General features: G+C 32.6%; 2 protein-coding genes across 5 annotated transcripts in view; one reads left to right on the forward strand and one right to left on the reverse strand.

The window, feature by feature from the left end:
• LOC148619792 (xylosyltransferase 1-like) overlaps positions 1 to 4,766 on the reverse strand; it is a 26,463-nt gene extending 21,697 nt beyond the window's left edge. Inside the window, exons 1-4 of the mRNA XM_088580064.1 lie at positions 4,605 to 4,766; positions 3,777 to 4,014; positions 2,856 to 2,984; positions 1,276 to 1,443 (exon numbers count right to left, since the gene is read on the reverse strand). Coding sequence (XP_088436190.1) covers positions 1,276 to 1,443; positions 2,856 to 2,984; positions 3,777 to 4,014; positions 4,605 to 4,733 — 664 coding nt within the window. The 5' untranslated portion in view covers positions 4,734 to 4,766. The remainder of the gene's footprint in view (positions 1 to 1,275; positions 1,444 to 2,855; positions 2,985 to 3,776; positions 4,015 to 4,604) is intronic.
• The window catches only part of LOC148619793 (solute carrier family 68 member 1-like), a 22,353-nt gene extending 12,631 nt beyond the window's left edge, over positions 1 to 9,722 (forward strand). The window contains exons 1-5 of one of the 4 annotated variants that reach the window (XM_088580068.1): positions 4,271 to 4,472; positions 6,939 to 7,035; positions 7,566 to 7,720; positions 8,470 to 8,553; positions 9,453 to 9,722. In XM_088580068.1, coding sequence (XP_088436194.1) covers positions 4,420 to 4,472; positions 6,939 to 7,035; positions 7,566 to 7,720; positions 8,470 to 8,553; positions 9,453 to 9,714 — 651 coding nt within the window. In that variant the 5' untranslated portion in view covers positions 4,271 to 4,419 and the 3' untranslated portion in view covers positions 9,715 to 9,722. Of the gene's footprint in view, positions 1 to 4,270; positions 4,473 to 5,728; positions 5,843 to 6,085; positions 7,036 to 7,565; positions 7,721 to 8,469; positions 8,554 to 9,452 lie in introns of those variants that run through there. The other 3 variants (XM_088580065.1, XM_088580067.1, XM_088580066.1) reach the window with 3 other exon arrangements.
• Positions 9,723 to 13,433: the final 3,711 nt, after the last annotated feature.

A 13,433-nucleotide genomic window follows, 5' to 3' on the forward strand; every position in this document is an offset into this window, starting at 1 on the left:
AAATAGTAAAATGTTAATGATATGATGGATAATTTGACTTATAAGTGTGTTAAAATGAAAACATTTAAACACATTTTTTCCTTCCAGACACATTTCTGCAAGAAATAAATTCCCTAAATGTAAATTTATACACTCGAGACGTTCACGTTTCCCATTTTAGCGTTCGTGCATCATTTATCGTGCGTTTACACATCGTTTGAATGCACGATAAACCCACAATAGAAGCGTTTGTTTACATGCATGCTTGGAGCGTACGTTTAAATGCACAATGGAAGTGTTCGTTTAAACGCATGATGGGAGCATCTGTTTAAATGATATTGAGCAAATTGATAAACCCACAATAGAAGCGTTTGTTTACATGCATGCTTGGAGCCTACGTTTAAACGCACAATGGAAGTGTTCATTTAAACGCATGAGGGAGCATCTGTTTAAATGCACGATAGGAGCGTTCGTTTAAACGCACGATACGAGCGTTCGTTTATACGCACGAAAGAAGCGTTCGTTTAATTTTGTACTTAATTTTCTTGATTTAACTGTTATTTTTATATACTTTGCTATTTTTAATTTGTATAATTTCATTAATTTTATTTTCTATTTTTTCTGTCTTCATTATATGTCACTAATATCATGTTTCATTGTTCGTCTATCATTTGTTTAAATGCATGATATGAGCGTTCGTTAATCATGCGTTTAAACGCACGATAGGAGCATTTATTTAAACACATGATAGAAGCGTTCGTCTATCGTGCGTTTGATGAGCATTTAGCATGTGTTTGGGTATCGTGCATGCAAAAAACCTAAACATCTCAAGGAGTGTATTACTAAATATCTTTCAAGGCCAGAAAGGAGTCCCTCAAATCTTGAGTTGATATGATGACTAGATCTTAATTTTATTTGCATAAATAATGGAATATTATTGAGCAAATAAATTGCAAGAAACATATTTACTTGTTATAAAAGAGGTATCGAATGAAATAAAAGGAATTACATTTGGACTATATTGTTGTGTAGTGTTAAGAAATAGTAGGGAAGTTCCAGAGATAGACAGGTGACATAAGGTATTTTGACCCTGAAGGATCAAAAGCCCTCCCAAAAAAAGATTGTATTTAAAGTCCCAATTTCATATACAATCTATATAAAGGACAAACCAAGACTAGTTACATGGTCAAGAACTGTTACAGAATAAGAAATTAAAGCCACTTCCATGGGTTTTTGATGTACCCAAAACAACTCCTGTCTGATATTTATTTATAAAAACTGCTCATTAAATCCTACCTCCTAAACCTGTTGAAAATATACTATTAGTTAGGTAGCCTCCACATGGTTGTGAAGGGTCCCCTGGACACTGATGGTGACACTTAAAATCTGGTACTCTACCATGGGTACCAAATCTGTCCCCACACCAACATTCTTTCATATACTGCAAACCTGCATACAGGTAACCTGATAATGAAACAAAAGTATAGTTCAGATTGAAGCAGAACAGTAAGTGAAGTCCAAAAAGAATGCACATGTATATAAACTCAATTTAATTTCATGCACATGAAGATTAATAACAAAATTAAAGAACTGATAAAATCTAGGGAGTAGTCAAAAGCAATACATAGTCTAAAAGGAAATGTAACAGGAAAGCTCTTTTACAAATGCCTGGATCCGATACAATAAAAATATTTAAAATGTTAGTTATGTCTTTCTTTGTTTTTTTTTAAGTAAAATAAGACAAGATTTCAGATTTGCAGTTGAAATAAATTAGAATGTTCAAAAATAGAGAACTTTACCAGATGAAGGATTTTTTCTTCATAATACAAAATGTATATGTAGTAATTTATCTATCATAGTCCCACATAAATTTTGTATATACACGCATATACATGTACACGCATATACATGTACACAGCACCACAGTGATCTAACAGTGTATCATAAGCCTATTTGGAATATGTATACATGTAATAATGTTATGTTAATTTGGGTTGCACTTTATAGACAAATTCTTCTTCTTCTATAAAAGATCAAATACATGTATTCAGTTTTATTTTGACTTATGAGATACTTATATACGAACATTTCTAAAAATCTAAAATGGAAAAGAAATTAGTGATCAATTAATGTTAAGTCTATGTAAATGTATACAGAAATTCCATGAATAAAAAGAAATACATACATGTATGTACATATCTAAAAATTCACATAACTATATAGAGCATTAAAAAATGTTTTATGTGCCTTTAAAAGAAGTATTGTCTCATTTAAAAAAAAATCATAGGTTGTACCTTTATACATCAAGCATTGATGCTTAAAATGAACAAGTACAAACAAAGTAGGAATGGGTGAAGGGGTAATCGAGGGAACCAAAGTCATAGAAGTAATCAAAAGAATGTAATCAAGGGAACCAAGGTTATAGAGGTAATCAAAATAATGTAATCCAGGGACAAAGACATACACAATAAAGAAAATAAAGTAACTAAAATCATACACACAAAGTAACAAAAGCAAATGAGCAACTCGAACTCCACTCAAAAACTGGAAGCATGGACCAGGTGCACAGGTAGGGTAAGTGTCCTCTGCTTTTCTAGAAACACCCACAAAGTTGCTCATTAAAAGTCCAGTCTAGGGTAGTCGAAAGAGGAAAGGAAAACTATGACACGTTGAGCAAATCAGTTTTCATAGCGTAGATGGATACAAGAAACCAAAACATGTTTATTGGAGCTTCCTGCTTAAGTATGTGCCAATCATAATTATGATAACTGTCTTTGGTAACAATTAAGTCAACAGATGCAGGATTTATCACCACTCTTAAGAAAATAAGTATCAAATATTTAACTGAAACAATGGTAATTTTGTTGAAGTCTGACCTCCATTTGTGCAGTATTTAACACATTTTTCAGGTGAGTTCAAATCTGAAAAATCCTTGACATGGGTTAAATCTCTTTGGTCTCCCACGTCTTGGTAACATCCATAGTAAAATCCAGATGAATGGTTACCTGAAAATAAAAGAAGATCAAAATGTTTCTAATATCACAGCTTGAAACAACCCAGAGGTTGAACTCTGAAGAATTGGGACAAGTACACTTTTGCACAGACATTCAAACTTGATACAGCTCTAAATTTGGACTGTGTACAATTGTTAATGTTCGACATTTTATAATCTTCTAACAAAAACGAACTTGGTCAAAGAAATTCAAAAAATGAAATCAGACAAAAATGATATTTATACAAAATTCATGAAAATGTTAAATGCCGACTCCTTCTTTTTAAAAATTTATGGCCTAAACTATGATAATCCTTTAAATCTACAAAAACCTTCCTTTTGGGGTACAAGATCTTGAAATACAAGTTCATAGAAATCAGAACTCTTTACATATTATCTCAAGTTTTGCCCTGAAACCAGAAAAATGTTATTTTTTGTCCAATAATTGTGAAATTGATTTAAAAATCACAACTCCAAAAATTTCTTCCCTGCCTTCCCTTTCTGGTATTGCACCATATGGTACAATTTTATTGAGATTCAAACACTTACATGTACATGTTCATGACTGTATTTCTATAGTCTGAAAACCAAACTGCCAATGCACTGCACAATTAAGATGATACATGTAATAGCATCAGCCTGTTTTACCGTAACAATTTTTTGTGGTATAAAAATACATGTATATAGAAATTTTGGTCGCAAGAATGAACCACCAAAAATAATTGCAAGAAACAACTTGTTATGAATAATACAAATTAATTGAAAAATACATGAAGTTACATATTGATTAATGACTCTGTCATACCAACTAGTGGACAAAGGTATGGCAAGTCTGTAGAAAAAAGTTTCCCAGCACTGGACAGACAAGATACATCTGCAATTTCCTGTCTACAATGGACTGTTTGGGCACGACTGATCGCTGAAATTGCTTCCTTCACTTTAATTTGACACTTTGGTTCATACTTTTGTTTGATAATAGGAGGAACTGGCCCATTTGATTTGTTGCTGTTAGATGGTTTGTTGTTCTCAAGGGCCAACTGTCTCTGAAATTAGATAATTTATATTTAAATTTCTGTATATTTTTATCAATTGGGAAAAAAATAACTACATTTGGGGCATTTATTAAACTTGTAGAAATATAAAATCAGTAAATTTTAAAATAATTGTAGATCAATTCACTGATTTTTTTTTTAAATATACAATGTACATTGTACATGTATATATGTAGAAGGCTGAAACTTGCATCATTAAATTAGCCTTTCCTTTATAATGAAATTCAGTCAACACTCACTTGTTCTGACATAACTATCATGAAAGTCATCATTCAGTTACTGACACTTTACATAAAGCCATGATTTCATAAATGGTGTATTTTATCTGGTTGGGAAACCAGTTGATGAGTTACTACAACAGTACAAGCCAGCTGACGAAGATGAATTAACTTGAGGATGAAGGAAATTCGAATTTATTGTGAAAATGAGGGCACACACATAGAACAGTCGTAAGTGTCTTGACAAATTATGAATCATAAAAATATCAGGTCGGTTGGAAAAGAGAAATCTAGTTCTCTCTGCACGAATGTGTGATTTAATCATTTATCAACGAAGTTAGAAGGTAACGCATGAATACTCACGGTTGCCTCTGTTCGCGTTTGGTTGGTGAAGGAACTAAAAGACAACAAAGAAAACTGTAAACAAAGCATAATAAACACTCCAATTAAAATAAATTTGTATCTTTTGCATGTTTTTCTGGGTGAAAACATTTTTCTTCATTGTGGCAGTATTCGGAAGTGGTTGGGTTTATTCGTGAGTAATATGGGAAAACACCGAGACTTACTTGAAGTTGAACTAAATACCGAAACAGTTTTTTTAATTGGAAGTTTCCGCTTTGTGAATGGGGCTCTACGGGGAAATGAACAATTTTCGGTGTCTTAAAGGGAAATCAAGGTCGAGAAAGTCAAAATTTAAACATAAAAATACAAAGAACATCTGATTTTTTCCATTTGTCTGGAGTCTTATAAAGTTCATTAAATATCGTCTACTCCCCCATTAACACTGTCAGATATATGGGATATTTAAGAGTAAAAACACGTTTTGTTGTGTAAAAATCAATTTAATAGTATTTTTTACAGAAAATATAGTTAATCAAACCAAAAACCTGTCCCAAGTCTTATTTTTCTATGTGGGAAATTCTAAATTTTTCATTGATATTTTTGGACTCTCCCTCTAGTGTGGGCGAGTTGAATATATATATATATTGACATCCCCATTACAGTATAGGAGAGTTCGCCAATCTCATTAGTGATGTCATATTCACTAATTTGCATATCATTAAGTGTCAAATTGGTTGGCAAATAAACAATTAACAATTTCATGATTAGAATCCCAATTTTCAAAACTTTATAGCTTTGTTATTTTACATCCAACTTTGGTTCTGTAAAATGTTTCATTTACATAAAAGAATCCATATTTTATATGTGAATTTATAACTGTTTTACTTGAAGAATAAATTTGAAACGATATTTATATGTAAACCTATATTTTCATATAAAATTATCTTTAAAATTTTATGCTCATTTAGTCTAATTACTGAATATTTCTTTAAAAATTCCATGGATAAAAAGAGTTTTAATGACAGTTTAGGGAACCAAAAGAATTTTTCAATTATCTTAAAAAACGAAAAAGTTGTGATGATTTAAAGTTGATGCCCCATGCCACTCAATGGATTTTTTGCCAACCAAAACCAAATCACAGGTAAGTGATGACATCACGAAGAACTCTCCGATATCTGGATATGCCAAAATGACGAGAAAAAAATTGTTTTCGAATTATCTTCAAAGTGTAACATTCAGTTTAAGAACCAGTCAGAACGGTAAGTCAGAGTAACGAATCCTAGTTTTGGAAGCCCTTCCAATCTAACTGAGTTGAATAAGACTTAAGTGGAAAGTTTCATAACATAAAAGCTTATTTTGTTTTCTTCTGTTTGTATCCCAGTAGTATTGCATATACCATTTCTTATGCTCCAATTATCCGTCAATACGGCGATTAGCCCTACGAAATAACATGAATATACATGTATTAAGTCAACCCTTAGGAGACTCTGTTTGTTTTTCAGATGTATAACAGTCACAGGAAACTACATCGTATCGATAGATTGGTGCCTTATAAATGAATATTGTTTAGAATCAGTAAAGAGACGATATGACGCTTACTAAACAAGGCATTCTTTCTTATTGTGCAGCCGGCGCGGCTTTTCACATGATAGCATCTGCTTTTAACTTCTACTACGTGAAAGTATTTATGAATATTTACCATATTCAGGAGACATGGTTCCAAATGGCCCAGGTAGTACATATGGTGTGGACTGCCGCTAGCAATCCGCTGTTTGCATTTTTACAAGACAGTACCTCGTACAGATTTACGAGAAGTAGACGAGAGAGTATCTTGTATTGCGGACCATTGTTTTCGCTATCATTTCTGTTGCCATGGTTACCATGGGGTACCAGTCCCTTATTTGTTGGCTTACATCTGATCGTTTCTTTATTTATATGGGATACAATGTTCACTTTTGTTGGTTTAGCTCTGTCCTCGCTGTTCACTGAAATATCAGATGATACGCATGACAGATTGACTTTAACAAGATATGCTCAGATGGCTAGTATTCTTGGAGGTCCAAGTGTCATGCTTTTAGAATTTGTATCAGACAGTTTGCACGATTTTGCTTCCTTTCAAGTAACTACATCTGTGATTTCTGTATGTTCATGTGTGCTGTTTTTATACGCCGGACAAAACGCCTTTACGAAGTACGATGGATCCAACGTGATGAAAAAAGATGATTGTGATTCGTCGTCTAAACAAGAATACGAATCATATTATAATAAAGTTCACCAAATTGTGACTGACAAAAATTTTATGACTTTTGTCATTGTAAGTTTTTTACATGCTTTTCATAAATCTTTTCTGAATAGCTTCATCGCCATAGTATGCGACCACTTGATTGCTGAGGAGGCAGTTCCTAAAGCTGTTCTGAAAACCTTCTACGGAAGTATCTCTCTATTTTCCACAGTAAGTACGTCTAGAAATAATTAATATAATATATAATGTGGTTGCTACAATTTGTTTAAAATGCAATCATACTTCTTTGGTACACTATTTGAAATAAAGCATGAAACGACATAAAACAACGAGCATAATAGACTATTTATGAGTGTCATACTTTTTAATGTTGTTTTTAAAATCAGATATCGAATATACATTGAAGGTAATAAACAATAATACAAAGACATTAGACATAAATAATGCAACAATTATTTTTCATCTTTACTCTTTGACGATATGCGCGTTCGAAAGTGAGAGGTCAGAGACCAGGCAGAGAACGGAAACAGAAAATTTCAAGAGAATAAAAATTAGAAGAAAACAACAGGAACACCAAAACTTGGGAACATGGAACAGAGGCAGGGCTAAGGTTAGTGTCCTCTGCTTTCTAGAAAACTGTTTGCGGAGGAGAAAAATAAACCAAGATGAAAACCGAAATCAGTGACATTGGTTTCACTGTTCCAAGCTTTTACTTGATCATTGTTTTTTTTTATTTGTAGACAATGATAATTATTGGAACTCCATTTGTGTCCAGATACTCATACCACGGAGTCATCAAATCTATTTTCCTCTACATGTTATTTGCTGGCTTTGTGATGTTTCATATTGGTCCTAATCATCCATGGATTTTAATGGCATTTCTATTAATAGACAAGTAAGATTACATGTAATTGTGAAATTAGAATGCATATGATAATTTTGAAAATTGAAAATAGATTTGGTAGGTGATTAGATCATAAAAATTACATTTAATTGGCTAAATTTAAGTGCAATAAGAATTACTAATAGTTCCATCTTTTGTTACCAGTGACATGTCCAGAGATTAGTAAGTAAATTGGAACCAGAATTTTCTTCAAGAAATATATGAAAAAAATAAGCATCATATTCACTTGTGTTTATAACACGAGGCTAAATAGCGAATTACCTTGTTTAATTAAAATAGAACTACATTGCTTTCTGAGTATTTTTCAACTTTTCGATTTAACACATCGTTCTTGTTTTTCAACTGTAATTGACAGGTACTTTTTGCAACTCCTGACGCTGAGATTCATTAAGTAAAGTTCTAATGTGAACCTTTTCATTGCCTATTGAACTTCCAAAAATATATATAAATATCTCCAGCGTATTGTATGTGGTATGAATGGCAAGGGATGTGAGTGAGACTTATTTTAAATTTATATATTTTACGTACATGTACATTGGGTAAAAAAGAGCGGGGTTTTGTGCCGGTCCCAAGTCAGGAATGTCTGGCCTCTGTACATGTATTGCGACAGCCTGCCCTGTGGTTTGAGGGTTTTCAATTCATTCATTGAAGACCCATGGGTGGCCTTAAGCTGAAATTTATTATCCCGGTGTGGTTGTGTCTTTTTGAAATGTTCTCGTTATACTATCTTTTTCTTTCAGTTGCGCATCCGGTGCTACATTTTCTTTGTTCAACATGGCCTTAGCTGATATTTCAGATGATAATATGATAAAGTATAAAAGAAGGTACATTTATTACTTACATCTGATCTTTTATGTCTTAAAAATGATTAGCAGATTGTTTGCTACTTTTCATAGTTACTCAAATTGACAATTTAGCTGAGATCGATTCAGTAACGCCCGTTTCAGAAAAGTTGAAATATCATATTAATATCAAACTGCAACTCGTGTGCCTCACAGGTACTTGGGGTCGGGATTTTTTAAATTTTTTTTGTTAAAAATAAAATAAAATACGAAATTATGTGTTATAAACAGCAAATATTGCACTTACACTATCCATATGAAGTTTTCTGAAATATGGGGCTCGACTAGTATATAGGATCTAAAAAAAAAATCCCAACCCCAAGTACCTGTGGTGTGCCTCAGTCACAGTGCCCCGAGTTTCATGCCAAGTTCATGACTGTTACCCTCGACCAACTGTCCGAAAAGTACTGTCATCTGTACGAATCAGGAAAACTGAAAAATATTGGATCAGGCTCAGCACAAAAACAAAAACAGAAATACAAAAACCCCCAAAACACGAATTTGACAATGTGGGCACATGGTTTTTGGTCTAGTGAAGACGAATTGACAGAGTCAGAGGATGCAGAAAAGCGAGTTCAAAGTAACAATAGAATGATAGGTAAAAAATGAGTTATCTATGATCTCCCTTTGATGATAAAATTCCAATGTATTTTATTTAATTTAAACCTCGAATTACTTACTCGTAGATAGAAATGAATGCCATTTCTGCATTTCAGATAACATTTTGAGTAAGATTTCATAGCGAGACGTGTGTGTTTTCCTCTACCACTATCATCCACTGTCTGATTCTTACAGAGAAAAGCACTTTAACAAGCTCTGTATTTTGGGACATTCTGATTTTATTTTCTTTATTTTTCTTAACAATTTTCTTTTATATTCAGGTATCCCATATCGTCGACTGTTTTTGGATCCAGTGCTTTCCTTTCCAAGCCAGCTTTATCCCTGTCTCCAATGCTGACTGTTTCTATACTAAACAGTTTTGGTTATAACAAATTAACAGGGTCAAATTTGGAGGCGTCCCCGGAACTGAAGCACGTGATGTTTCTTTTAGTGTGTTCCTATCCATTTATTGTTGGATTTGTGCAATATATAGCATGGTCATTTTTTGATATAAAAACTAAAGTTCAAATAAATACTATTTAAAACTTTAACGTGTTTTTTTTCTCCTTTCGTTTTTTTTTATAATATTTCTAAATACAAAAATGTGTAGGTGTTCACCACCAGCTGCATTATAATTGGGCGTCTTTCTCTCTCTATATATATAGTTTATCCTGATAAACCGTTGTTGAAACAATGGTATACAGACATACATATCAGTCATTACATATGAAATTGTATTACAGACGTAAGCAGCATATAAACAAAAAAAAAAAAGCAGTCGAGAACAATAAAAGAAAACAGATAAAAATACAATTATACAATTAAGTAACTAGACAATACATTGAGAAGATATGTATGGCTATGTTAGTCCAGAGAATTCACCTTTTTGTGGATAATTCTGATGGAAGAGCAAAGTTTTTGAAGCTTTGATTTTTTTCTCACGTTCATTAATTCTTTAAACTTCAATGTATTACAGTTATTGAAAAATCTTCTGTCAATGTATTCCCTCCTTTTTGTTGCAAAATATTTACATTCCATTATATAATGATACTCATCCCCTATTGCATTTTCATTGCATAAAGTACAAATTCTGCTTTCTCTTGGTATATTTTTCCATCGACCGCATTCAATTGGGAGCTTATGATTTATCATTCTAAATTTACTAAAAACCAACAAGTCTTTTTCTTCCAGAGTATTAAAATAATTTTCAAAGGCGTGATCAGTTTTAAAGATGCGATAATTTATAGTTATCGGGCAATTATGAATGTTTGAATGCAAAGTCTGTTTATATTGATCTTGCAATATAGTTCTGACAGTCAGTTTTATCCGTTCTTCGGAAGGGAATACTTGATTTATCCAAATATACGTAAGGCCACATTCGTTGAGAATATTTTGCAATTGATTCATCCACTGGGATATTCCCCTATTTTCGAATTTCATATTAAGTAATAATTTATATACATTATAATATATTCTGTTTTCCCTTAAGTATTTTTGCCCAGTATGATATCATTCTAACTTTAATATCTATATTCAATGGATACAAACCTAGTTCGCCATATATAACTGAAGTAGGGGTTGTTTGTTTTAAACCTAGAAGTAATTTACAAAATTTTAACTGAACCCTTTCTAATAAATCATTATTTTCAAAACTCCAGACCTCACATTCGTACAGTAAAATTGGTTTTACTAATTTATTGAAAAGATCTAATTGACATTCAATTGACAAATTTTGTTTCCTTCCTTTTCTCAAGACGTTGTACTTGGCATTTGTTCTTCTTTGTACAATATAATTTTTGCCAGATTTAAAACTTCCTGTTCTCGACAGATATATTCCTAAGTAATTGAATTCTTTTACTATCTCAACCTCTGTATTGCCATATAAAAAAGAATGTACGTTACGTTGTAATCTTCCCTTAGAAAAAAATTACTATTTTCGTTTTCTGTACAATCACCTTAAGCTGCCATGTTTCACAATAGTCATAAAACTTGTTCAGCGCTAATTGCAAATCATGGGCTGATTCCGCCATAATGACTGTGTCATCTGCATATAGAATGATAAAAAAGGTTTAGATAAGTATTTAGCCTATTCTCAAACTCCGTATTTACACTACTAAGATCAGTAATATTTTCTTGACATAAAAAATCTTCTAAATCATTTAGAAACAATGAAAATAAAAAGGGTGACAAGTTCTCGCATTGTCTGAATCCATTTTCACAAGGAAAGAAGTCGGAAATAGCTCCATTATATGATATACATGATTTAATGTTTTGGTACATATTATATATTATATTATACATATAGTCGGTAACATTACTCAGTGTCACAAAGCATTTCGGCACACTGTGTCGAACGCTTTTTCTAAATCCTAAGTCAATGATCGTGGTGTGCTCTTTTCAAAAAGTTATTTTTAGCGTTTTTTTTTAAAGAAACAAAGTAACATCAAATGTTTTCATGAAGATGAAACGCATTTGAGAATCAGAAAATTGAAATAAGAGACATTTAAATAACTGAATGAGTAATCAAGGAAACCAAGGTTATAGCGGTAATCAAATTAATGTAATCCAGGGACAAAGACCAGACATGGAAAACAGACATACACAACAAAGAACATAAAGTAACTAAAATCATACATACAAAGTAACAAAAGCAAATGAGCAACTCGGAATCCACTAAAAACTGGGAGCATGGACCAGGTGCACCGGTAGGGTGAATAATAGTTTTCAGATCTACGTATATATTGAAAAAAAACCCAAAACTACCGGGGTTTAAAAAAAAGAAGTGTTAGATGCAACACAAAAGCTGCATATAGATCTTGTTTCTTTTTTGTTTCTTAAATTACCTAATGACAGCCTTTAAGTCTATTACTTGGGAAATGTACTACATTTGATTTGAACACAGAATTTCTCCTAACTTGATACAAACAGATATTGTATTTTGTCGTTTTACAATATTTTAACAAAGGAAGTGTACGCAGGAAGATGAGAGATTAACTAATATTGTAAAATTTTCATATGTCGGTAAATATAAGTAAAAAATAGGAAAAACAAAACAGAAGAAGAAGTAAAACTATTAAAAAACCAAACAAAAAAAAAAAAAAACAAAAAAAAAAACAAAAAAAAAACACTAATATACAGAAATGTGGAACAATGGCTCCAACAGAGACTGAATTGATATTTATCATCGTATACAAGTACATACACATGTACATAAGCCAGTCAGTGAGCCGATAAAGATGGGAAACTTATAACGTTGGTCATAATCCAACAACTGTACGCAACAGTATAAGTTACCTGGGTTTCACATGGTGGAACTATAGAAAACCACATAGATCACATTGCTATATCTCAAATGTGGAGATCTTCACTTCAAGATGTTCGAAACAAACGAGGTGCTAATATATCACCTGACCATCATCTACTAATTGCCAAGATAAAACGAAAACTTCTATCTACAAAATCAAATGGAAATACCAGAAGGAAATTTAATGTGCAACTTTTCAGACCCAAAAGTTTCTGCAATAATACCGCATAACTCTACAAATCAAGTTTAATGTCCTGGTAAACCTACAGGATGACGACACCAACATTGATTCAGCTTGGGAAATTACAAGAGACTCAATTCTACAATCATGTGAGGAAACAGTAGGCTATCTTCAACCAAAATCTAAAAAATGGATGTCTGAAGATACTTGGCAAAAAGTTGAAGACAGGCGAAAATTAAAAGAAAGAGTAGTTAGTGCAACAACAAGACAGCAAAAGAAACAAGTTGAAGACCAATGTAGAGCTAAAATGAAATTATGCAGAACAGCTAGTCCAGGAAGCTGAGTCAGCATGTGGTAAAGGGGATATTAAAACCCTTTATAACATCACGAGGCAATTAAGTGGAAAAACATCAACCACTAATATACCAGTTAGAGACATTCAGGGGAAAAAGCTAACAAAACTTGAAGATCAGCTAGACAGATGGAAAGAAGATTTTAACCAAGTTCTAAATCGTCCTCCACCTGTAGATCCACCAGAGCTAGAAGCTGGTCCTCCATTGAATATCAGAACCACCAACATCACAAAGACCGAGGTTCTAAAAGCCATAAAAAACATCTTAAGACTGGAAAGGCAGGCGGCATAGATAATATTCCACCAGAAGCTATAAAAGCACTCGATGGTGTGTCAGTGACTTACCTACACAAATTACTGAATAAAATTTGGAACAAAGAACAGATACCATATGAATGGCGTCAAGGACTACTAGTGAAGATTCC

This window comes from Perna viridis, chromosome 4, assembly GCF_037379345.1.
Source record: "Perna viridis isolate PV_CMFRI_1.1 ecotype Kerala chromosome 4, ASM3737934v1, whole genome shotgun sequence".
In the NCBI taxonomy this organism is placed as follows: domain Eukaryota; kingdom Metazoa; phylum Mollusca; class Bivalvia; order Mytilida; family Mytilidae; genus Perna; species Perna viridis.